This window comes from Rhinolophus ferrumequinum, chromosome 9 (genome assembly GCF_004115265.2).
Source record: "Rhinolophus ferrumequinum isolate MPI-CBG mRhiFer1 chromosome 9, mRhiFer1_v1.p, whole genome shotgun sequence".
NCBI classification, from domain to species: domain Eukaryota; kingdom Metazoa; phylum Chordata; class Mammalia; order Chiroptera; family Rhinolophidae; genus Rhinolophus; species Rhinolophus ferrumequinum.
Window position 1 is genome coordinate 14,856,256 of NC_046292.1, and position 24,956 is coordinate 14,881,211.

General features: G+C 49.7%; 1 protein-coding gene across 1 annotated transcript; it reads left to right on the plus strand.

Annotated features, from left to right (window-relative positions):
• The first annotated feature begins 17,783 nt into the window (after nt 1-17,783).
• LOC117027390 (chymotrypsin-like elastase family member 3B) lies at nt 17,784-23,783 on the plus strand. The gene is made up of 8 exons (XM_033115098.1): nt 17,784-17,839; nt 18,832-18,917; nt 20,057-20,154; nt 20,276-20,410; nt 21,575-21,711; nt 22,037-22,179; nt 22,853-23,005; nt 23,703-23,783. The coding sequence occupies exons 1-8, from the start codon at nt 17,800-17,802 to the stop codon at nt 23,718-23,720; spliced, it is 810 nt and encodes a 269-aa protein (XP_032970989.1). The 5' UTR covers nt 17,784-17,799; the 3' UTR covers nt 23,721-23,783.
• The last annotated feature ends 1,173 nt before the right edge of the window (nt 23,784-24,956 follow it).

Consider the following 24,956-nt stretch of genomic DNA (forward strand, 5'->3'; position numbering starts at 1 on the left):
CCCTGTGAGTAACCCATTCCTAGGCCATAACAGCATCTTCTTTCCTCCCTTCTCACCTCTTCCTCATGCACTCAACAATTCGATATTGAGTGCCTACTACGCAGGGAGCTCCAGCTAGAGTCTGAGGATTCTTCAGGGAACAAATCTCAACTCCTTTCAGAACCTCCATGCCCCTTGCCGAGGCCTGGGCCATAGGGGGCATCCAGTACATATTTGTTGAATAAACGAACAAAATCCCCCTTTTGAGTTCTCACGGTGTTTTGTTTGCCAGGAAAAGCTTCCCTCCATCATTTCCTTCCCTAATATTGGAAATACAGTTTTTTTTTATTTTGAAAAATTTTCAACTTATTGAAAACTTACATGACAATGAACTTCCATACAGTCTTCATACAAATCCACTAATTATTAACACTTTTGCCACATCGGTCATTACACACACACACACACCCCGATTATTATTATTTTAAGAGTAAGCTGCAGACAGTAGCATCTTTTACTCCTGAGTACTTCAGCATGTATCCCCTACATAGTGGGAGAACAAGGCCATTTTCTTACATATCCACACTACAATTACCAAATACCGGATATTTAACATTGATCCAGTCAGTACTATTGTCTAATATACAGTCCGTATTCAAATTCCACCAATTGTTCCTCAGATGTTCTTCATGGCAACTCTTTCTCCGATCCAGGATCCAATTCAAGATCAGGCATTGCCTTTAGTTCTCAGGTCTCTGGTTTCCTTCAACCTGAAGTTCCTCAGTGTGTCTTTTCTGACATTGGGATCTTTGAAGGGTGCAGGCAAGTTGTTTGGGAGAATGTTCTCAAATTTGGGTTTATCTGATGTTTCCTAATGACAAGATCCAAGTTACACCCTCCCAGCCCACAGTCACTGAGAGTGAAGGACATTTTGCCTGGGGTGGCGTGGCTATCTCACTGAAACCTGGAGCCAGAGGAGGGATCAGAACCCCCCCACCCTGCACCCATCCTAAGGAGGAAGAGGAGCCTGGGGGAACTCAGTGGACCAGGGAAGTGGTGTCAACAGTTCCTTCGTGGGGCCTCAGCCAAGCCTGGTTCTGATCTGGGCTGGGGGCTGGGCAAGCGGCCAGAGAGAGGGCTGGACGTCTCTGCCGTTGTCCTGAAGGTACCCAGACATCCAGATCACTGGCCATTTCTGGCCTTGGCACTAAGAGCCTTTGGAAATAGCTCCAGGACGATTATTTCAGGAGGAATGTGCTATTCCTCCATCCTCCCAGAAAGCCAGGCTGTGTCCCATGAGATCGGGAGAGGCTCTCTCGGGCCTCCCCAACTCCTGGGGATCTCTAGGATTTCTGGGGGCCACAAGGCCTTCAACCAATTGACAAATGTACTACTACGAGTATATACCTAACAACATGTCCTACAACTTCAGAAAAACTTATCTTTTCCAAGAGAATTTAAGAAAAATATTTAGTAGACGTATGCCATTCATAATTTACTATGAAAATAAATATGCAATAAATAAAATATGGAAAATATAACTTATTCCATTTCCCTGGTCCTTCAATTTAAATGATACACAAATAGCCCAAGTTTATTTTCTCATTTACATACATTAAATACTTATTTCCCATGACCCACTGTGTATACAACAGAGTTTTAGATTTGTGGAAACAGAAATATGGTTTCTAATGGCAAAGTACTTACATTAAGCATGTTAACATCTAGAAAATTCTAGAAAGCATTTTGCCATCACTTACTGTGAGCCAGAAAGGGCTGGGAGCCTGGAGTGGGAGGGGTGGTTCTGTCCTTAGATACTGGGCTCTCAGGGCCCAGCCTGGAGTCAGGCCAGCCGGCTGGGGTCCAGCTGACTCCAAGTGCGGGGATACATGAAGGAGAGGATATGGGGGAGCTGCCTGCCCCACCTCTTGCTCAGGATCATCCCCGAGAAATTGACTTTGGTGGAGCACCTTCTATGTGCCAGAGAACCCGACATTGTCAGTGCCAGGAACTTCACATCCACCCTCTCATTTAATCCTCCCAGCACCCCTAAGAGGTAGGTATTTTGTTTTCCAGGTAAGGTAATTAAGATTCAGAGAGGGTAAAAAACTTACCTAAGCTCTCCCAGTGGTCAGAATTAGAACCCGGTGTTCTGTGTTCTACAGGCTGAGGCACTAAGCAAGGAAGAGGGTGGGCCACCCCCTCACTCGGTGAGGACTCAGTAAGTAACCCTGTGAACTGAGCAGCGTTGGGAGGGGTTCAGCCTGGAGACAGAGGCTGGTACACCGCTGTGGCCCCGTCCCCCACTAAGTCCCCATCCCCCACCACCCAGCCAAGCCCAGCTGCCTCTCCCTCCCTAGCACTGCAGGGATGGGTGCCAGGGTCTCAGAATGTCTCGAGTCGTTGGGGGGCCCCTCCCTGACAGATTCGAGCCACAATGGCCCCCACACTTGCCCCATTGGGGCAACCTCCAACCTTGGCTCCTTAGCTCTATTGCCAAACCAGCTGCAAATCATGGGTTTTCCATTAGCCTTTGGCCTGCCCATTCTCTTCCTTTCACCCCACTCCCCCTCTCTGCAGTCCTACCCACATCCCTGTCCCCTCCTGTGCCCCACTAAGACCATCAGGGGCCCTTTCCCACCCCAGGCTCGAAGAGTTCAAGGGCCGCTCACTCCCCTGGGTCCTCAGAATGGAGGGAACAACCCCCTTCTCCAGAGACCTTAGGACCCTGCCCCAATGGTGCATATGCTGCTTATTAATCCCCAACCTGCCACTCAGCAGTTTCTCTCCTTCCCTGGGTCCTGATATGGTGGGAGGAGTGTTCCCTTGTCCTTTCAGCCACGTGGCTCTTAGAAGCATCGCAGATAAGGAGCAAGCCCAGCTCTGTACAGGGGACAGCTAGAGCCAAGAGCAATGCAACTTTTGGCTGTCCCACCCTAGTTAAAGGACATCTGTGCCCAGCCTCAGGTGACTATTGGAAGTGTGACTCACTTGAGTCCTTACCTGGAGTGGGGCCAGCCTGCCTTTAGGGCTGAAAATCTCTTTGGGCTTGGTCTGGCCCTCCCCTGGCTGCAGGTTCTACCCACCCAAGCACAATGAATGAGTCACATGCCCTCTTCCCCTAACATTCTCAAGGATAAGGGCCCTCTGCTCACCAGCTGCTAAAACAGCGCTTCCCCAAGCCTACATGTGGCAGGTACAAGCCAGGACAGATCTGAGCTCAGGAGCGGTGGGGCAGGTGTGGCTTGGCGGGAGCCCTAGCCAGTAAGAGCTTCCCTCCTGCCAAGCCACCTCAGGGCTTTTGGGGTAGAGCATCCAGTCTGGGCGGGAACAGGGCTCCCATCTTTATGGGGCCTGGAAATTCCCTCCAAGAGGGGTGGGGATGATGGTCATACGGAGGCTTACGTACAGCCTTGTTGAGAGAAAGTAGGATAGCAAGTCACTGGCTTGTGCTGTGACCTCGGATGGGTAGCTGAACTTCTCCAAACCTCAAGAAGTTCTGTGTGTAAAATGGGGGGAAGGAGGGTGCCCAGTGAACACTGTTGACCTGCCAGACTTGCAGTAATAGCTAATGTTTAAGAACCCTTTCCCACACACACACACACCATTGCAGGCACAGCGGGAGCAGCAGCCCTGGGCTGGAGTAGCTCACACTGGCTCATAAGAGCCAATTGTTAAGTATTCTGGAATTTGGCGAATTGGTTGTTAAACCATTGATTGGGAGCTTGAAGTCAGCCATGGTGGGAATATTTACACCACAGAAATGTGGCAAATATGACAAATCAGGGTTTTTTGGTTTTTTTTTCTTTTTCTTTTTTTGAGACCTGGTTCACCGGCATACCATTGAAGCTGTGTGTGACTATGCCAAATGACTTAACCTGTTTGAACTTTTGTTTTCTTACCCATGTAACCGTACTGTGGACGCGAAGGACGTCTATGGAAAGCCACCTCACAAGGTGATCTGATCATAAATGCCCAGCTGGGCGGGTCTTGGTGATAGACACGCCCCAGGCATAAAACTTCCTTGTTCATTGTTTCTGTGCATCTAGGTTAATGCACCTTTGAAGTGTCCCCGCTTTCTAATACCTGACCACCCTTTCAGACCCTTCCCTCTAAAGCGTGACCATCCTCAGGAGAGCACATAATCTTAACCATCCTGTAATCCAGTCCCCGCCTTGCCTTCTCCCACCTTTATGACATCTTCCTTACCTTCCCTCCTTAATTTCAAATGCGTAAAAAAACCTGCAAAACTGTCATTCTCCAGAGCATTTGAGATCTTCCTCCCTGTCATATGTCATCAGTTTGGCTCAAATAAACTCTCATACAAATTCCTTACACGTTTGGATATTTCTTACGTCAACGGTGATAATAATGGCTGTATGTATTGATTGCTTACTGTGTCCCAGCTGCTGTGTGTGTTGCTGGGTGTAATTTTATATGTCAACTTGACTGGGCAACGAGATGTTCAGATATCTGGTTAAACCTAATTTCTGGGTGTGTCTGTGATGGTATTTCTGGAAGCGATTAGCATTTGTATTGGTGGATTGAGTGAAGCAGGCATCCTTCCCCAATTCGGTGGGCTTTACCCCATCGGTGGAGAGCCTGAATAGAGCCCTCCCCATGAGAAGGCATGGAAAGTTGAATTCATCCTCTGCCTGATCGCCTTAGTTGGAACATCGATCTTCTCCTGCCTTTGGTGCTCCTGGTTCTCAGACCTGTAGACCTGGATTGGAATCTGCACTATCAGTGGTCCAGCTCTCAGGCCTTGGGACTACACCGCCAGCTTTCCTGGGTCTCCAGCTTGTGGATGGCCGATCATGTGACTTCTCAGTCTCTGTAATCACACGAGCTGGTACCAAACAATAAATCTCTCTTTGTTCATATAGATGCATATATATATATATATATATATATATATATACATATATATATATAATAGTATCTATATTTCTAAATATATATACAGCAGGGTCCTTGATGACCATTGTTTCGTTCAACATCGTTTTGTTAAAACATTGACAAGATGCCATAGGAACTTAACTCTTGCTCATATCAATTACCAATTAGCCGATGGTAAAACTGGTTTCATTACACGACATTTCGCTTAAAGTTACAGAACCAATCAACGACATTAAGTCAGGACTTACTACATGTGGCTAAACGTTTGTGTCCCTCCAAAACTCATATGTTGAAATCTAATGCCCAGTGTGTTAGTGTTGGAGGTGGGACCTTTGGGAGGTGAGTAGGTCATAAGGATGGAGCCCTCATGGATGGGATTAGTGCCTTTATGGAAGAGACCCCAGAGGGCTCCCTCATCCCTTCTACCATGTGAGGACCCAGGGAGAAGACAGGCATCTGTGAACCAGGAAGAGGGTTCTCATCAGACACCGAATCTGCCAGCACCTGATCTTGGACTTCCCAGCCACCACAGCTGTGAGAAGTATGTGTTTGTTATTTAAGCCACCCAGCCTATGGTATTTTTGTTACAGCAGTCTGAACACAGGTTAGGAAGATATATATTTCCTGTTGGTTCTGTTTCTCTGGAGAACCTGGTGACGCCACTGTGCTAAGTGCTTTACCTGCATTCATTCATTTATTCTTCATCGCGACCTTATGAGGTAGATGTTAATAGCATCCCTATTTCTTCTGATAAGAAACCGACGGGCAGAGGCGCGGTAACTCCCCTAAAGGAACACGGCCAAGATGTGAACCTCAGTGACGTGGCTCAGACCTGCCACTCACCACTGCACCCACTGCCTCGAGGCCCATCACCACACTGCCATTTATTACGCATTTACTGACGAGACATTATGCTAAGCGTTTTCATCATATTACAGGTGTTCCCCAAAGCCTTCGAGCCTTCTGGGTTACCCCTTCCTTCAATAATCAAGTAGAATAGCTCAAACCTCCATTCCATGTGCCATCGGAAGTTCAGAGCCTTCTCCACTTTTTCTGAGAAGCCCAGGGGGCTGTTATGGCCTCTTGTCAGCCCTCACCCTGAATTCCTGCTTGGACCAATTCTCTGTCCCCTCTTGCTGCCCCACCTTGTCTGACTGTCATATTCTCTCAGCACAGTTGCTGAGATATACACCCCCGCCCCACCACTGTGACCAGTACTCCTTACTCATCCGTGCCCCAAGCCATCACAGACATGGAGTTATTGTGTGTGACAGACTTCACTGAAGGCACAGAGTGACAGAGGGGTGACAACACTGCACAGGACAGAAAACAGCCCGACACGGAATAAATGGCGGCCACTCAGTTCTTCAGATCTTTTGGCCTCCTTTCTCCTCAGATCTTTCCAGGCCTCCCCCCATGACGCTCATGAGGGACCCTTCTCCATCCCACCTCCTATCTTGGGCGTCCATGCTGGGTCTCCCACCCCCACAGGTCTCCTACCTTCCTGATGCTGATGCCAAAGTTGACATTTCCATTCTTCTTTGTACCCCCAAAAGTTGCTCCCTTGACTCTCACCTTGGAGGGAGGGCACCTTGCATATGAAAGTGGTTTCCTCCTGCTGTGCCCTCATTAAACTGTGGAAGCAGCTGCTGACCATTTTTTCCTTCCTGTAAATGCGCTTTAGATGACTAGATCCTTTCAATAACATTGTGAAGTAGGAAAGCCTTTGTCTTCCCAGAGAGGAATTTAGCAGTGAGGTCCTGCGTACTGGTTCTACCAGCTATAGGACCTTGGGCAAGTTGCTTCTCTTATCTGAGCCTCACATTCCTCATCTATAAACGGGATAAGAAACCCTGCCCCACAAATTTGATCCCTCAGCATGCTGTACACTCTCTGTAAATAATGGCTGTTGATTATTTGACAGATGAGGAAATTGGGTTCTAGGCCCAGTTGCATTATTAACTTACTGAATGAACTGGGCCTCAGTTTGACCAGCTGCGAAAGGAGAAAGTGGGACTGAATGGTCTCTAAAGCCTGTTCCAGGCCTGTCATTCTCATAATGGCACCGTGAGTCTTTGCATTGTGCGCTCAGGACACTTCCGGACCTCACCTTATGTATCTCTTCATCTGGCTGTTAACTTGAATCCTTTATAATAAATGGGAAAACACGAATGAAGTTTACTCTGAGTTCGGTGAGCCATTCTAGCAAATTATCAAACCTAAGGAGGGAGTCCTGGGAAACCCCAATTTATAGGTGATAGGTCAGAAATATGGGGGGTGAGGGGCCTGGGACATGTGACTGGTGTCTGAAGTAGGGGCAGTCTTATGGAACGAAGTCCTTTAACTTGTGGGATCTGGTGCTAAGACCAGGTCCCTAGTACCAGAAATGAATTAAATTGTTGGATACCCAGTGGGCATCAGACAATTAGAGAATTTGTTGGTGTCAGAAGACACCTCATATCCTCTTTATAAGAAACTCTTATATGCATGGAGCCCACGTAAGAAAATGTCCCAGGAAGCAAGGAGAGTATCTGATTCTGGCTGAGAAGGGAAGCACCAGCGGCCAGCTTAAAGATGTGACAAAACTTGGTGGTGGGTTCCCAAGGCGCATGAACTATATTCTTTAAACTTTTATGTATGCTTGAACTATTTCATAATAACCAACTTAAAAAAGAAAGTGGGGGTGAGATGCAGTAGAAAGAGTCCTGATTGAGTCTGGAGTTCTGGGTCCTAATTTCAGTTCTGCCATTGCACCACTCTGTGACTTGAGCAAGTCACCGCCTTCCCGCGGGTCACACGGGCCAGTCTCTAGCACCCTTCCACTGCTGGTATTTTATTGGCTAGTTTTCACTTTCTTCAATCCAAACATGTATCGACTGTCTATTAGGTGCTTATCTATTTACACATCTGATCTCCTGAGTAGACACCAGAACCCCTGGAAGGTAGAGGCCCCAGTACTTGGTGGGTTCTTGGAAGGAAGGAAGGAACATTGAAATAACTATTCTCGTACATGTCACAAAATGAATTCAGCAAAGATGACTGTTTTCAGACAGCTTACATGCATTGGCCAACGTTATTAAACTATTCATTTTGGTGACAATAGTTTCTGAACCCAAAGTGAGGCAAACAACCTGACAATGGGACAGACCATTTGAGGTTGGGACTTTCTAGACTGCAACAGCAATAATTGCGACCCTTTGTTCATGCTTTCTATGGGCCAAGCCCCATGCTAAATGTTTCACCGACTCACAAAAACCCTGGGAGGGGACCGGCTACTGGTATTACCCCAGCTGAGGAAACCAGTGTGCAGACAGATCAGGTATCGTGGCCAAGGTCACACAACAATGGTTGAGCTTGAATTCAAACCAAACCTGGATCTGTCTGCTTCCATTGCCTATATTTTAACCAGACCAGAGGGGCCCCAATAGCATCCCCCAGAGCTGTGGGAGCATAAAGGCAAGAGGACTTGATTCTGATTGCAGGCTCAGGAAGGCCTTCCTGAGAAGTGGCCAGTCCAACTGGCCTGGAAAGACAGGGAACATTGCAGTGGGCAGCAGTGGACGGCATCTGGGAGAAGAGACCTCTAGGGCCAGGGCACTGAGGCGGGCAGGTGTACACTGCACCCTTTCAGCCACCACCCCTCGGCTCCTCCCTACCACACGCCTTCCTTGCATTTCTATTTCCCCTGATTCTTCCCGACCTCTCTGCTGTTAATCTTTCTTCTCAATTTTCTCTTTTTACCTTTTGTTCTTTTGGGTCATCTTCTCTCTCATTCCCCCAGTCATCCATCCATCCATCCATGTATTCATCCATCCATGCATTTATTCATCCATTCATCTAACGTGAACTGAGCACCAACGCTGTGCCAGAGCATTGGAGCCTGGTTGATGGCCGTGCCTCAAACTGGTGGCGAGTGTATCCATCACACTCAGCTAAAGCTCCATGAGGAACCCCCGAGACCTGTCCTCTCCCTCAAACACACCCAGAGGCAAACAAACCCTTACATAAACCAGCAACCTGGTTTATGAAAGAAAGCCTGAAGGCAAAACAAAAAAGAAAAAGAAAAAAGAAACACAAAAAACAAAAAGCCTGAAGACAGCCGTGGCTCTCAGACACCCCCTGCTGGTAATTTTAGAGATTACATCCTGTATCAGAGAGTTCCAGTGTGTCTCAAAGAAAGGGCAGCTCTGGCTCCTCCACTGCACTCCACCTGCCTTGTAATTTCTGCCAGCAATTCCACTTTAGGGGCTCCTACGGGTGGAGTTCTTGTCAGAAATGTTTAATGAGGGACCCGCCCAGTGGCTCAGGTGGTTGGAGGGCCGCGCTCCTAACGCCAAGGTCGCTGGTTCGATTCCCACATGGGCCAGTGAGCCGCGCCCTCTACAGCCAAGATTGTGAACAATGGCTCTCCCTGGAGCTGGGCTGCTGCGGACTGCCGGTGGCCAGCGTGACTGGCCAGCAGCCTGCGTGAGCGGCCTTGGGCTACTGTGTGCTGCCATGAGTGGCTGGCAGCTGGCGAGAGCTGCTGTGAGTGGCCGACCAACAACCGGTGACTGACTGCCTCAGCAGGGGGGCGCGAAAGAAGGGGGAAAAGAAAAAAGAAATGTTTAATGCTCCAGCCTTTGGCAGGCCCAAGCCAAAGGCCAGAGTAAGCAGCAGTGGGAGAAGTTGTTATGGATTGAATGTTTGTGACTCCCTAAATTCGTATGTTGAAATCTTAGCCCCCATTGGGATGATATTAGGAGGTGTGGCCTTTGAGAGGTAATGAGGTCCTGAGGTGAGAGCTTGCTTCCTTGCTCTCTGCTATGTGAGGCTAGGGTGAGAAAATGGCCCTCTGCAAACCAGGACACCGGATCTGCCAGCAGCACCTTGCTTGTTGGACTTCCCAGCCTCCAGAACAGTGAGAAATAAATACCTGTTGTTTAAGCTACTGAGTCTGTGGTGTTTTGTTACAGCATCCCAAGCTAAGACAGAGATTTTTTTTTAATGGAGAGGAGGTGTGTGCCCTGGTATGCGTGAGGGTGCGTGTACATGGAGAACCAAGGTACGAATTGTGAGCATGTGCTCACATGCCGTACCACAGGCACGATGGAGACGTGAACACAAGTAATCCTAACCTGTGCACACCAGGTTCTGTGCGACTGTGCGTGGGACAATTCTGAGGAGTCAGCTCCCAGGGTTTCCTAGTAGGATTGGGCCGCAGTTGTTCACTAATTGCACCTGTCTGGGCTTCCTTCCCTTTGCCGTCTCACTTCCCTGCTCCCTGACATGTGCTGCTCGGAGTCACCTCCCAAATAAACTACCTGTACTCAGATCCTTGTCTCCGGGTCTGCTCCTTGGACAATGAAGGAGGCAGCCCACGAGGAGAGGCCAACTTGCAGAGGTTGGCAGAGCACAAAGATGGCAAGAGCCTGGGTCCATCCTAGCATCTGCTCTTCTGAAGTAACCAATTGGCAACTATCCCATCCCCACCTTCTGGTTAGCTGAGAAAACCTGAACCACTTACATCTCTTCAACTCGAGGCATCGGTTTCTTGGGACTGAAACCCTTTCAGGAGTAGGAACTTTACAGGGTGGATTCCATGCGAAGGGCAGGTCAGTGGCCGGCTGAAGATGAGCCATAATGGGAAGGGCACTGCCGAGTGTGTGTGTGTGTGTGTGTGTGCGTGCGTGCGTGTACAGTGGTTGTGTATGCAAACCATATCCACTGAGTGCCTGCTGTGTGCCATCCCTCGTGTAGTGGCTGTGTATCTCGGACACAGAATTGGGTCATCCAACTTGTTTGTGCATGTCCCGTATGGTTCCCTATGTCAGTTCCAGGTTTTGTCTTTCTTCAGCACTTCCCTTGTCCTGCGCCCACCCTGGTTACCTGGACAACCTCTGTAGACTCTCAGCTAGTCTCCCTAATGGTATGCATGCTCCTCTTTAAACTATTTTCCACTCAGCAGTCAGAAAACACACGTGTTGGATCATCTTTCTCTTTGAAAGCCCTTCAAAGGCCCCCTGTTGCTCTGAGGCACCTACCCTGCAGAGGTCTCCCGTCCCATATCTCCCCTCACCTCCCACGGAAGCTCCAGCCTTCGGTTTACTCCTTACCGTATCCCGGTTGGGTAGGGGGGTAGGGGGACGGATTCCTGCAGGCTATATTTCCCAGCAACCAGTGACAGCTGGTTTCTAGTTGAGTTCAGCCAATGGGAAGCACTCCTGGGAGGTTGGAGGGTGGGAGGAAGAGAGAATCCAGGGTATTTCTCTCCCCACACTTCCTCCATGGGTCCCTCTTAACAGGCCCGGTCTGGGCCCAGCGTCTGCAGGGTGACCCTGGCTCCTGGCTTCCAACTAACAGCATCTTGTCCCTCTAACCTGGAGGTGGCTGTGGCTAATCTCTGGGCTCTTCCACCTTCTTTATGTTCTTCTCGGCACTTCTCCCACCTGGGTAACCCATTCCCTCCATTTCAAATACTTGAGATTTCTGTTTCCTGGTTTGACCCTGACTGACATCAGCAGCCATCTGACGCCCACCCTGAGGAGGAAGCCAGCTGCCAGTGCACGGCAGAGCCACAGGACGGCAGAGAACAGAACCCGAATCTTGGTTACCTCCCCTGTGCTCCCTTTGCCTCTGGACTTGAAGTCAAGTCCTCTGAGATGATTAATTTCCTAATTGTTTACGCGAGACAAGGGTTCCTGCTGCTTGCATCTGAAAACATCTGTGGCATTTGGTGCCAGAGCCCTGTAGCTGTCCCCAATATCCATTCTCCCTTTCTTCCGTTGCAAGAGGATTCACCCTCCTGCACAGGGCATTTCTTGGGCTCTCAGGCAGCCAGGGGAGACCCCCTGATTTCTGACCATTGTCAGAAAAGATGAATGCAAATTCCAGGTTGGGTGCTTAAAGATAAAGCACATGCTTGTCCTTTCCCACTCTCTGTCTGGAATGTGGGTGTGGTGACGGAGCCATTGCATGTTGCATGAGTTTCCTAGGGCCATAAACTAGGTCATTTAAACAACAGAAGTATATTCTTTCACAATTCTAGAGGCCAGAAGTCTGAAATCTAGGTGTCAACAGGGTTGGTTCCTTCCCAGGGTTGTGAGGGAGTCTCTGTTCCAGGTCTCTCGCCTTGGTTTGTCCATGGCCATCTTCCCTCTATGTGTGTGTCTCTGTGTCCAAGTTCCTTCTTTTTAGAAGGACACTGAGCGTATGGGGTTAGGGCCCACCCTGATGACCTCATCTTGACTACTTACATCTGCAAGGGCTCTATGTCCAAATCACATCACATTATGTGGTGTTGGGGGTGAGGACTTGAACACAGGAGTTGACCCTGGGTGCTGGGGGGACACAACTGAACCCATAACACATGGCTTGCCGGTGAGGGCACAGCCTAGGGATGGACTTCACAGAGCACAGCTGCAATTCCAGCTTAGAATTTGAAGTTAGAGGGGAATCAATTTCTATCTTATTCTATGCACTGTGATTCAGAGTCTGTGTTTTATGTATCCAACATTGTGTCATCAGTCAAGGTCCCAGAGTAGAACAGATGTCAACCCCAAGGAGAAGCGGAGGAATATTTAATAAAAGTGCAGACAGGTTTGGAGAAACTAAGAAGGGATGGTGGAGCATCCGTGGCTTGCAACAATGGGAAGATGAAACCACCCGAGGCCTGAAGGGGCTGAGGCGGGAGGCAGTTAACGGAGAGAGGACCTTTGGTGGAGGGATGCAGCCATTGCAAACCTGAGGCCCAGCAGGGAGGGGCCTGGGGAAGAGATACTGCAACCGCTCTCTCTTCCTGTCCTCCAGTCTCGGGCTGGCACCTTCCACTGGCTGACCCAATCCCAGAGGACAAAGGAGCCCACTGATGCTTTCCATCAGGTCAGCCAGTGGGGCAGGATAGAGCCGGGTGGAGCCAGTGGAGTTAGGTGGAGAGCCTATGGAGACTGTCCAGCACACTGACATTGAATTCCTGCTGCGGAAACACTCCCCCTGCTGGCTGTGAACTCAGGAGGACTTCGTCATCTTCTCAGAAGGATCCCTGCTGACCAGGACAATGCCTGGAATCTTGTAGGTGTTGGACAAACATTTGTTGAATGTGTATGTGCCAGGAGGGCAGTGGAATAAGAGGAGGGAAAAGGGGGGGCCTTCACACAGCCAGTCCCTCCTTCACTACCATCCCCCAGAGCAGCTTGGGGGGTTCCTCCCACCCCACCCCTGCTCAGGCCCAGGACGATATGGCACTGGCTTTGAGAAGAAAGCTGTCTCTGCTCCCTATTCCTCACCAGTACCATTGCCTAACAATCCTCTTGGGTCCCAACTGAGGCAGCGGCTTCCTGGGGATAGGAGCCACCTGCTTGCAGTTCTAGCCCTGGATCTCCTCAGTGACTTCTCTGTGCCATTGCAGGGAAAATGAGGCACTTGCTTGATCCTGGGCCCCCCTTCCCCATGCCTGAGGCTGGGCTGTTTCATCTGAGAGGGAGAGGGCTAGTAGTGGGGAACTTCAGGACAATGAGGCACCAGAGAGTCCTGAATTTATGATCATTGTGTGTGACTCGTAAGGAACATTGACACCTTAAAGGCTCTGACAAGTCCTGCAGCAAAGAACTATTTGAACTTTGTTTAATCTCGTATTTTCCAATCCCATTTAACTTTTGCTTCTTTATTGAGTGCCTGCTGGGTTCTGTTCTGAGAGTTGAAGCCACAGCCATGAACAAAGCAAATGAAAACCCCTGCCTTTTGCGGCTCCATTCCTGTGGGTCCATTTGTCATAGAACATTCGTTAATATTCTTTAGAATGATGCTCTTCAGAACCATCACCCCAAAGCTGCCGCTGAGCTTCTCCCAGACACACAGAGGGGTCGGCCTCCAGGTGTGCCCTTCATGAAGGTCAGGGTCAACTGTCCTTTCAGGGTAGGAAGAGTCAGGCATTTGAAGAGTCCTTTAGCTTCATTCAATCATTCGTTGCCTCTTTTAATGTAACGTGTATATTGTTGAGCACCTACGATTGGACAGACCCCTACTAGGTACTGGGAATTCAAAGGTGAATATGAGAAAGTTTTGTCCTCAGGGAGCTTCCCATTAGGTGGGAACTAGAAACAATGGAAACCCCTCCCAGCAGCCCTACTCCCTGCCCCTCTCCACACCTACCTCCTTATTCCCCATACTCTCCTGCAGGCCCGGACTTCCACCTCCAGGGATGTGGCTTGCTTTGCTCCAGGCTGAGGCCTACTCTGGAGCCATCCCTTCCAGCTTCCCTGGCCAGCTCTCTCTGTCTTCCCTGGGGTTGGGAAAAGGTTCATCTTTAGGGATTTTGCTTCATCTTCTTCTAGGCCAGAAAACTCCCAGAAGATTAATCAACAGTGCAGCTGACAGTGTGTCCATGAGGCCCGAAGGTGAGATGACCTGATGGATTGTGATGGGAGAGTTATCCTGAAGGGCAGAGGGCCAGGGTAGCCACGTGTCTGTCTGCAGAGCTGAAAGAGAAGCTGGGACCTACTCAAAGCCACCTGCAGAAAGGCTGGGGTGGCTTATCGCGTGAAGTTGTGGTGGGGGGTTTCCCTACATCCTGGGTTACCATCTGCGAGGCCAGGCAGTAACAAACCAGGGGGCCTTGACCCAGGCGTCACTGTTCTCTGGGTCTCAATTTCCCATCTGTTAGAAGAAATGGATTGGATCATTAGATCATTTCAGGTGCTATCTGTTTCAGACATTCTTCAGTGGAATCTGGGAGTAGCTGACGTATTCTTCCCACTCCCCTCTCATGTCCCCTCCCCTCCCTCTTTATTCCTCAGCTTGGGGTCTGAGAAATGACACTGAACTTTAAAGCTGAGCAAATAAACATGTCCAGGCCCAGAGGGAACAGGTGGTGAGGGAGGGCATGGCTATTTTTATCACAGTTTGAAGGATTTTCACAGCTGCTTCTGTTGTGTCCACACACTTTCCTCGGGCCCAAGCAGCCATCACTTGAGGGGGTGCACTCCTGAAAGAAAACCTGCTGGGCCGATGCCTGACTTTCCACCTAAAGCAGCTAAACAGGGACCTCTTCCCGTGCTTCCAGAACATAGGAGTCCCAAAGGAAGGCTCTACACTCAGTCAGTAACACCAGCAGGAAGGAGTCTGTCATTCTTAGAGCACTGGGTGTTGAGGAGTGACAAGGATTACTCAGGAAAGTCTGCAGAGTCAGTTTGCCTCATTTAGCAAACGTTTGTTGAACACCTATAACATGCCGGCCTGGCCTGGGAGCCTATTTCCAAAAGCCAACAAGGATGTACAAGTCTTTCCTACAAAGTAACGTGCGCTAAGTTCTCTGACTTTGGGCCGGGCACTGCTTCCCACTTCCCAGAGGTCATCTCAGGTATTGCTCTACTTCCAAAATTCACCCTGCTTCCACCCCTCTCTCTCCATTGCCACCTCCACTGCCCAAGGCCAAGCCCCACCCCAACCCCATCCCCGCTTTGCCCCACCCCTGAAATAGCCCTAGCTGGTCCCCTTCTCTCTCACCCACAATCCTTCGCGCAGCACCCAGGAAGAGATTCTTTTCAAGTATAACTGAAATTCCAGGTCCTTCCCCTACTTAATCACCACCCTCTCCCCCGTGGCTTTCTCCTTATGCTGAGAATAAAGACCCAACTCCTTATTACCTGACTTGCAAAGAAACCCTACAAGGTCTGCCCTTCACTCACCTCTTTTTCTTATTCTCTCTCTCTCTTGTTCAGGTGACAGAATTGGAGAAATCATAATTCTCAGTCCATGATATACTCTCATCATTGTTTTAGGTGTCATTAGTTCACTCGTGGGACTCTTTTATTTAGTTAGACATATAGTTATTTTAAATTATGTAGTTAGCACCTTCAAAATCACATCTAACATAGCGACACAGGATGAATCTCAAAAGCCTTATGCTAAGTAAGAGACACCCAGAAACAAAAGATACATACTGTGTCTTCTACATGTAGTAAAGATTCTCGAAAAGGCAAGACTGTAGTGACAGAAACCAGCTCACTGGTTGCGAGCGGCAAGGCGTTTGGGGGTGAGATAGAATGAAACTAAGCAGGAGGGAAATTTTGGGGTCATGAAATTATTCTGTATCATGATCATGGTGGTGTTTACATGACTGTATATATTTGTCAAAACCTTAATTTTATAGTTAAAACTGGTGAACGTTGTTGTATGTGAATTAACTTTCAATAAAGCCAAAACAAAACAAAGACTACGAAAGTAAAGCTAGAACCTCTCGCAACGTCTGCTCTACCCTCCTCGTCCTCACCAGGCTTGAGCCAACCATCATCCAGAATCCTATGTCCATCACGCCTCTGCCCGCCTTTTCATACAGTGTTATCCACTTATTTGTATTGCTTTAAAAGTATATTTCAAAATTTTTAATTGTTTTTAACTCTGTAAAAAAGGGTATTAGAGCTGCATTTAATTTTCCAGGATCTTTTTTTTTTTTTCCCTTAATTTATATTCCTAGGGATTATCGACAGGGTGGCATGTCACCGTGAGTCACTCTTTGACTGCTGATTCATACTCCATCCTGTGAATGTGAATACTGCACACATCCATGCATTCTCCTTGAGAGCCATTTGAGTTGTTTTCTAGGTTTTTGTAATTGAGGATTGAGGCCAGGGCTGCCGGGATTATTCTTGTGCATGCTTCCTGGGCATGTGTGCAAGATTTTCTTTTTTAGATTTTATTGCGGAAGGGGAACAAGACTTTATTGGGAAACAGTGTGTACTTCCAGGACTTTTTCTTTTTCAAGTCAAGTTGTTGTCCTTCCAATCGTCGTTGTGGAGGGCGCAGCTCAGCTCCAGGTCCAGTTGCTATTGTTAGTTGCAGGGGGCGCAGCCCACCATCCCTGGTGGGAGTCGAGGAATCGAACCCACAACCTTGTGGTTGAGAGCCCACTGGCCCATGTGGGAATCGAACCGGTAGCCTTCGGCGTTAGGAGCTCTGAGCTCCAACTGCCTGAGCCACCGGGCCGGCCCAAGATTTTCTTGAGGGTCTATACTAGGAGTGGAACTGCTGGATCATGAATGAATTCAGCTTTAGGAGTCGTCTCTTCTTTGACCTCATCCTCCAGCACACTCCATCTTGACTGCTATGCTCCAGGCACACTGACCACCCTCTCCTGGAACGAGCCAAGCCCATTCCAGCCCCCAGACAGTTGCACTTGCTGTCCTCTCCACCGGGAGTGCTATTCCTTCAGGGCTTCCCACGCTGGCTTTTCACTTATCCTCAGACACGACCTCCTCAGCCCAAATGTCACTCTCCCTGGCCCCCCATCTAAATGAATTACTTCCATTCCCACCCTAGTCACTCCTGTGTCATTCTCTTCATAGCACCTACCACCACAATCAGAAATAGGCTTTACTTATTTTTATTGATTTGTCATCGTCTCCTCCCCTGGACTCCAACTCCAGGAAAGTTGGGACTATGTCTTCTTGTTCACGGCTGCACCCCCTAGAATAGCATGATATAAAGAAAGTACTCAACAACAAAAATTTTTTTTATTGAGGTGGATACTTATCCCATGTTAGAGATGAGAAATCTGAGGCTTAGAGAGGTTAAGCCATGTGCCCAAGGTTGCAGAGGTTGTAGGTGGCAGGATTTGAACCAAGGTCTGACCAGTTCCAGAGCCCATGTTCTTTCCTGGAAGAGGCTGGCTTGTTCTGACGTGAATTTTCCTTCCCCATCCCCTGTTATCAGGTGGCCATTCAATGCCACCTGTGTAGCTAGCCATATGTTGGAACTCTGGGTCCTGCCATTGGCTGTCATACCCCCATCTACAGTGGGTGGGGGCCGTGGCCTTGGACCATGGGAAACCTGGCCTTCCTCCACCTGTTCCAGGAATGGGGCCCAGTCCAGCCCACCACCACTGCCTTCTGCCCTATATAAGAGACCCAGGCTTTGCGTGTCTTTCTTATCATCTCAAAACTCACGATGCTCCGGCTGCTGAGTTCCCTCCTCTTTGTGGCCCTTGGTAAGACCCCAGCCTGTGTTTGTGTTGTACTGGATGGGAGCCCTTGAAATCTGCCGCCTGCCCTGGGTTTCATGAACCCAACATCTAGATCCATAGGAGGGGGCTTCAGTTTGTACCTAGGCATGATTTGGGGGGCTTTCAGCTTGGCGCTAGAGCAGAAGAATGGAGAGGAAGTCACGGATGGACCAGCTCAGGAGAAAGTCTGGGGAACCCAAAGGACTATGGTGGGAGTCCTTGATGGGGGCAGTAAACAAAGTCTAATGGTGAAGAGTTTGGGCTCTGTGGTCAGACTGCTTGTGTCGGAATTTCTGCTCCTCTACTTAACCTTCCAACCCTCTTCTCACACTCCTTCTACCCCTGCTCCACAGTCTGTGGTCTAGCCTTTTCCTGGTCTCTCTGCCATATTACATTCCAGCTTAGGGCCACCTCCTCCAAACAGTCTCCCTTGACTGACAGTAATGGTAACAGATAACATTTACTGAGTGCTTACTGTGTGACAGGCAGAATTTTCTTCTATTATCTCATGTAATCCTCACAACAGCCCCATGAGGTCAGTCCTATGATTATCCCCATTTTACAGATGGTGAAACTGATCCTCAGAGAAGTAAAATATCTCACCTTAAAACGCGGGGCAGAGCTGCACTTTGAACCCAGGCAGTCTTTCTCCAAAACCACCTCACTTCATGATGAGAACTTTCGCTTCTTGAGAGTTCTTGGGCTCCAGACACTGCTCTAAGTGCACCAATCCCTTCAGTCCTACCATGGAAGGAGGCCTCCATGTTCACCTCCATCCTGGACTCCTGGGACTCTGGAAACCCCTGCTCTAGTCCAGATGCTCGCTGTTCATATGTGGCTACAGAGGTCCAGAGAGGGGAAGGGGTTCTCATGGGATGACACAGCCAGTTTGTGGCACAACTGGGACTGGGACCGGGCCTCTTGATGATTGACAAGAGGACCCTCTGGATGATTGACACTTCTACTCTCCCCTCCAGCCTCGGGGTGTGGCCGACCTTCCCACAACCCCTCCACCCGAGTCGTCAATGGTGAAGATGCGGTCCCCTACAGCTGGCCCTGGCAGGTAAGGGCAATACCAGTGGCATTGTTTCCCCCCATGGGCTCTGCACCCCAAGCTCTGACTGCCAGGCATCCAGTCTTTACCCCACTGCTTTGCTTCCAGTATTCACTTCAGCTTCCAAAGGCCAGGAAATCCTTGGTCAATCTACTCCACATGGAAGTTTTGCCCATTCAATCTGTAACCCTCACTGGGGTGTTTGCAAGTTAAAAGTGAAATCTGGGGAGAGGGCAATGTTTAACCCGAGGGCTGGTGCTTTAAGTGGAATTTCAGGCTCTATGTTTAGCGAGGGAGATTTTGGGTTTCTAGATGCCTCAACTTATATAAAAAGGCTATAAGGTATAAGAGCAATAAAGGGATGAAGGGCTTTTTAGAGGGAAGGAGGCACAGAGGGCTACACTAGTGGCTACCACACTGGACAGCCAAGTTAGAGAACATTTCCATCATCACAGAAAGTTTTATTGGACGCACTGGTCTACAGCGGGGGTCAGCTAAATTGTTCTATGAAAGACCAGAGTGAATATTTTAGCCTTTGTCGGCCATATAGTTTTATTGCAATAACTTAACTCTGCCGTTGTAGCACAAAAGCAGCCATATAATGCATAAATAAATGAGTGAATATTTTCCAATAATCTTACGTACAAAAACAGGCCATGGGCCAGATTTGGCCCAAGAGCTATCGTTTGCCAATCCTTGGTTGAGAGGGAGCTTTTGAAAGTCAGAATGTAGGAAATGAGAAGAGAGGCAAAGGACTTGGGGAGTTGTGCCGTGGAGGGCCCAAGAGGCTATGAAAGAACTGAGATTCAGAAGAACTGGGAGCCTAATAGGACAGAGGGCCTGGGGCTCTGAAGAGACAGAAAGTTTGGAGATATCCTAGAGGACAGAAATGTTGAGGTCCCCAGGGAGTTCATAGAGCTGGGGTTGGAATCGTTTGGAGAGTCAGAATATGACTCTAGTCGAAAAGTGACAAGGCTACTATGAACAGCTGGGTAGGTTGGGCATTGTATATTTCTAGGGGGGCGTCATTCTTTTCTGCAGGTATGATAGGACCTCTAGAGTTGTACAGTGCACAACCTATACACCCATGGCTAGTGCCCTCACTGCGGGGTCCAAACCACTCAGGCTTCTCCCTCTCTGGCCACCAGGTTTCCCTGCAGTATGAGAAGAACGGAGACTTCCACCACACCTGTGGTGGCAGCCTCATTGACCCCGAATGGGTCATGACTGCAGGCCACTGCATCTCGTGAGTTGTCTCTCTTGCCCCTGTCCCTGCATGAGACCCAGGCAGACCACAGTGGGGGGTGACCCTGGGAGGGAGCGAGGGAGGCTAGTCAGGCCTGGACTAACCTTACCTCCCCTGGCAGGAGCTCCCTCACCTACCAGGTGGTGTTGGGAGAGTATGACCGGGCTGAGAACGAGGGCGCTGAACAGGTCATCCCTATCAATGCAGAGGATCTCTTCGTGCACCCACTCTGGAACCCCAACTGTGTGGCCTGTGGGTGAGTGAACGCTCAGACCTGAGACCTAGGCGCTCCTCTGCTCATCTTTCCGTGACCCAAAGCTGATTCTGAGCAGACTCCCAGGGTCAGTGGGGCTGGGTCCGACAGCCTGTGCCCAGGTCCCACTCATGGATGGGCGGAGCCAGCAGAGCCGGTAAGGACCGTCTATGCCAAACCTCTCTGTCTATGGAGGGGACAGCAGGGGCCAGGGAAGGGCAGGGACTCCCCGAAGGCTATTTGGCTAGGTGGCTTCAGAACCAGGACACCTCTGGCACCCTCTATCTTAAATCCAAGGGTTCCTCCATTCAACCGAAGTTCATCCAGTGCATCCTGGGTTCCTTGCACCGTGGGCAAAAGGAAGAGCACTGGACTGAGAGTTAGGCTCCAATACTAAGTTGCTATGTGGTCTGGGCAAGTCACTGCCCTTCTCTGAGCCTCAGTTTTACCACTTGTCAAGGGTGACCTTCTGGGCTTCCTGGGTGGTTATGAAGGTCAAGGAGGCAATCACTTGGTGAGGACACACAGTGGGGCCTCTTAAGCCCCTCAAGCATATACAAAATTGTGTGTCTGGGTGGCTTAGCTCTTTTCTGGTGAGAGGGTGAAAGAGTGCAGAGCCCCTGAAAGTGCAGTACGGGCGTGGGGTGGGGGCCATGATGACCAAGAACTTCACCCGTCCTCACGGGGCTCCTGGGGTCAGTGGACAGAATAATCAGACCCAAGTGAAAAGATCTGAATGACAAGCAGGATGCAGGCTGAGAGCAGGGATTCTCCAAGTATGGTCCCCAGGCCAGCAGCATTAGCTTCCCCTGGGAACTTGGTAGCGATGTGAATTCTCGGGCCCTGGCCAGACCCGCTGCATGAGAAACTCTGACATGGGACTCAGCAACCTGTGTTTTCATGAGCCTTCTTGGTGATTCTGATGCAGCTGGAGGGTGAGAACCACTGGTGTCAAAGCTGGGGACAGTTCTGAAGGCCAAGGGTCAGCCTGGGCTGAAGGCGCCGGGAGGGCTTCCTAAAGTGGCTCAGCCTTAAGAATGCACGGGATCTGGAAGGAAAAGGAGCAGCAGGGGCCGGCCCAGCGGGGAACTATCTGGAGCAAAGATGGGAGGCTGGTTTAGTCTGGTCCGAGGACCAGGCTCCGGGTGACTATTCCCTCCTCCCCAGCAATGACATCGCCCTCATCAAGCTTTCTCGCCCTGCCGTGCTGGGAGACTCCGTTCAGCTCGCCTGCCTCCCTCCTGCCGGTGACATCCTGCCCAACGAGGCACCCTGCTACATCAGCGGCTGGGGCCGTCTCGTTAGTAAGTGTGGATGCTTCCAGCCCGCCACAGGGACAGTGGGACAGGGCCTGAGGGCCCTGTACTGCCTTCTCTCCCCACATCCTCCCACACATGAATGTGTTCAACTGAACGTTTTTTGGTGTCTCCTGTGTGCCAGGTGCAGACCTCTAAAGCAGGCAGGACCATATAACCTGGTGGGAGGAGAGTCCCCATTTTCCCCATCAGAAGTGCTGTCTGCCTCACCCCCCGACCCCATCGCACTCTGGGGCTCCCAGCCCTGATTCCCAGACCCCAGCCCAAGCCCTGTGCCTCATGAACCCCCGCTCAGTGCTCTCTATTCCCATAGCCGGTGGGCCACTCCCGGACAAGCTGCAGCAGGCCCTGCTGCCCGTAGTGGAATATGAGCGCTGTTCCAAGTGGGACTGGTGGGGCAGCTCCGTGAAGAAGACCATGGTGTGTGCTGGCGGGGACATCCGCTCCGGATGCAATGTGAGTCAGCTCTCACCTGCCCTATGTGGTGCTGGGCAGGCAGGACCCTGGCATACCACTGCCATCTACCTGGAGGGCGGAGCAGGAATCTTGCCTGCTTGCTCCATTCGGCCTCCAGGCCAGGTGGGACTTTGAGGAAGCGAGCATAGTCCAGACACACACCCCTGACCTGGAAGTCAAGACCTCTGGATTCTAGTCCCAGCTCACACACTGACTTGAAATGGGAAAATCACTTTCCCTCCCTGGTCCTCAGGCTTCCCCAGCAGCCCAGCAGGGGAGATTGACTTTATGACCTCCAAAGTCACCTTCGACTCTATTGACTTGAAGTTAAAATTAATCCAAACTATCATTGTATTATAATTGAGTATGAACAACAATGTTAATGGTTAACTGTGGTACTAATAATGAGAACTACCGTTTATTGATTGTTTCCTTTCTACGAGGCATTGTACTAAGATTGTATATCTATCATCTCATTTAATTCTCACAAGATCCCGTAAGACAGATACAATTCCCCATCATGAGTGAACACACGGAGGCTTGTTCATTCATGATGGGGAGTTCATTCATAAAGAGGTCAAATAATATGGGTTTCTCAAAATCCCCAAAGTCAGGACCAATTCCTTAAAGCTCAGACACAGCTCAGCCCCCCACCACGCTCTGACCATTTCAGGGTGACTCTGGAGGACCCCTCAACTGCCCTGCTGCGGACGGCTCCTGGCAGGTCCATGGTGTGACCAGCTTCGTTTCTGCCTTTGGCTGCAACACCCGCAAGAAGCCCACTGTGTTCACGCGCGTCTCGGCGTTCAATGACTGGATCGAGGAGGTGAGCAGGCTGGCAAGCCAGTGGGGCCCTGGGGGCTGCTCTTCTGAGGGTGTCGGCGGGACGGGTGAGACCAGCAGACCCTGAGGAGGGGCTCCAAGGACCCTAGAAGGTCAGCAGGGGAGGAGCCCTTGGGGACATTCCAGAGGGTTGGGGATGTTTTCTGCTATGGCTTCTGGGTGGAGCTTTGAAATACTGCTGAACTTCCTATTTCAATAAGTGTTTATGAAGTGGCTCCTCTGGTCCAGGGCTTTTCTTGCCATGGAGGACAGAGCAATGTGCCGAAGGGCTGCCTTGTGGGGGACAGATAATTAAATGAGCCATAATGATGAAATGTGAGAGCTGCGATAGGGGAAGCTCAGGCCCCAGGAAGAGTGCAAGCCTCATCTGGGGATGAGTGGGCAGGGAGGGTTAATAATGCTGGAATAGTAATAGCCACTATTTGTAGACTACTTAAACATGCACCAGGCACGGTGACGAGCACCTTAGTTAATAGTTTAATTAAAACCCACCATGAGGTAACTACTGCGATTACCCTCATTATATAGATGAGGAAACTGAGGCTCAGAGACAGCGAGTCACTCTCACAGGGTCACACAGCTAATGAGGGGCATGGCTGGGAATTGAACCCAGTTCCACCTGGCTTCATAACCTGTGCTCCTAACTAGACTATTCTGGATTTCCCCCCCTCTTTTTCCAGACTATGGCAAGCCACTAGACCCACAGCCTGCTTGGCAGTGTCCATCTACATTCTGCAAAAACAAAATAAAGATATCTCAGAAAATCTCAACTTGAGTCCTGCTTCCTTCTTTGACTCACCTCTTCCCCTCCAGCCTGCTCCTAAAATCGTAGACCTGAGATGTAGAGACAAGACCAGAACCAACCCTGACATCTGAAGGAGAGGGAAACAATGAGGCCCAGAGAGAAGAAGGGAGTTGCTATAGGGTGACCGAACATCCCAGTTTGCCTGGGATTGAGGGGGTTCCCAGGACACAGGACTTTTAGTGCTAAAACTAGGAGGGTCCCAGGAAGTTTTGCACCCTATGTTGCCACACACAATCATTGGCTTTTCAATGCAGGCATAAAAACATGATAGAATTGACAGAAAAACTGACTTTGCCAGCTCCTTGGGAGGCTGATGGTGGAGAGGGAAGGGCCATATGTTTTCTGCTTCCATTGATGGGCTGAGGAAGGAGGACCGCAGTCATTCATTCGTTCAACAAGCATTCATTCCTTGTTCCAAAGGAGGGCTCAGAGCGGGAAGATGATGTGGTTCCTGCCCTGAAATGTGGTTCCTGTCCTGATTATTTAGATAGAAATGAGCATAGCAGAATCATCCATTAAACATTTCCTAGCACCTTCTTTGTGGCAAGTTCAGGGCTGGGAGTGCAGAGATGAGTCGGACGACCTGGGGAGAGCACTTGCAGCGGGAATAGACACACACACACACACACACACACAGATGGGAACACAATGCTGAAAACAAGGTCTGAGCCCCGGGAGCTGTGGTTGAGATCCAAGACGGCTGCGTCAAAAGCAGCATAAAAACAACTGAATTCCTTTACTCATGTTTCTCCTGAGTGCCGTGAAAGGAAATTTAATCCCAGTGAGGACACAGACACATAATTTTTAGTATGAATGTGATTCCATTACCCACTTCCTTTAAAAATTATACTTCTAGTTTTGAAAAGTTTAAAAGATTAGCGAATAAAATAGGACACACCCATGTAGCTTCCCTCTGGAATTCACACATTTCACATTTTTGTTTCATATTTTCTAAAATAATTACTATTGTCAACATTGAGGCTCCTTTGCTCTCCTCCCAGAGGTCACCATCGTCGTGCATGTGGGGTCGTCAACCTTATTACTGCTTTTCCTTTGGGGCGCGTAATAGGATAGCTCTTGCCTGCCCCCTTGAAGTTGGGTTTGGCTATGGTTTGCTTTGGCTATGGTG

What these genes read in the sequence shown, in the direction of transcription:
- LOC117027390 (XM_033115098.1), top strand. Translation starts at nt 17,800, where the DNA reads ATGCTCCGGCTGCTGAGTTCCCTCCTCTTTGTGGCCCTTG. An exon ending in ACTGCAGGCCACTGCATCTC is followed by an intron (nt 20,155 to 20,275) that starts GTGAGTTGTCTC and finishes CTCCCCTGGCAG; the next exon opens with GAGCTCCCTCACCTACCAGG. An exon ending in CGGCTGGGGCCGTCTCGTTA is followed by an intron (nt 21,712 to 22,036) that starts GTAAGTGTGGAT and finishes CTATTCCCATAG; the next exon opens with CCGGTGGGCCACTCCCGGAC.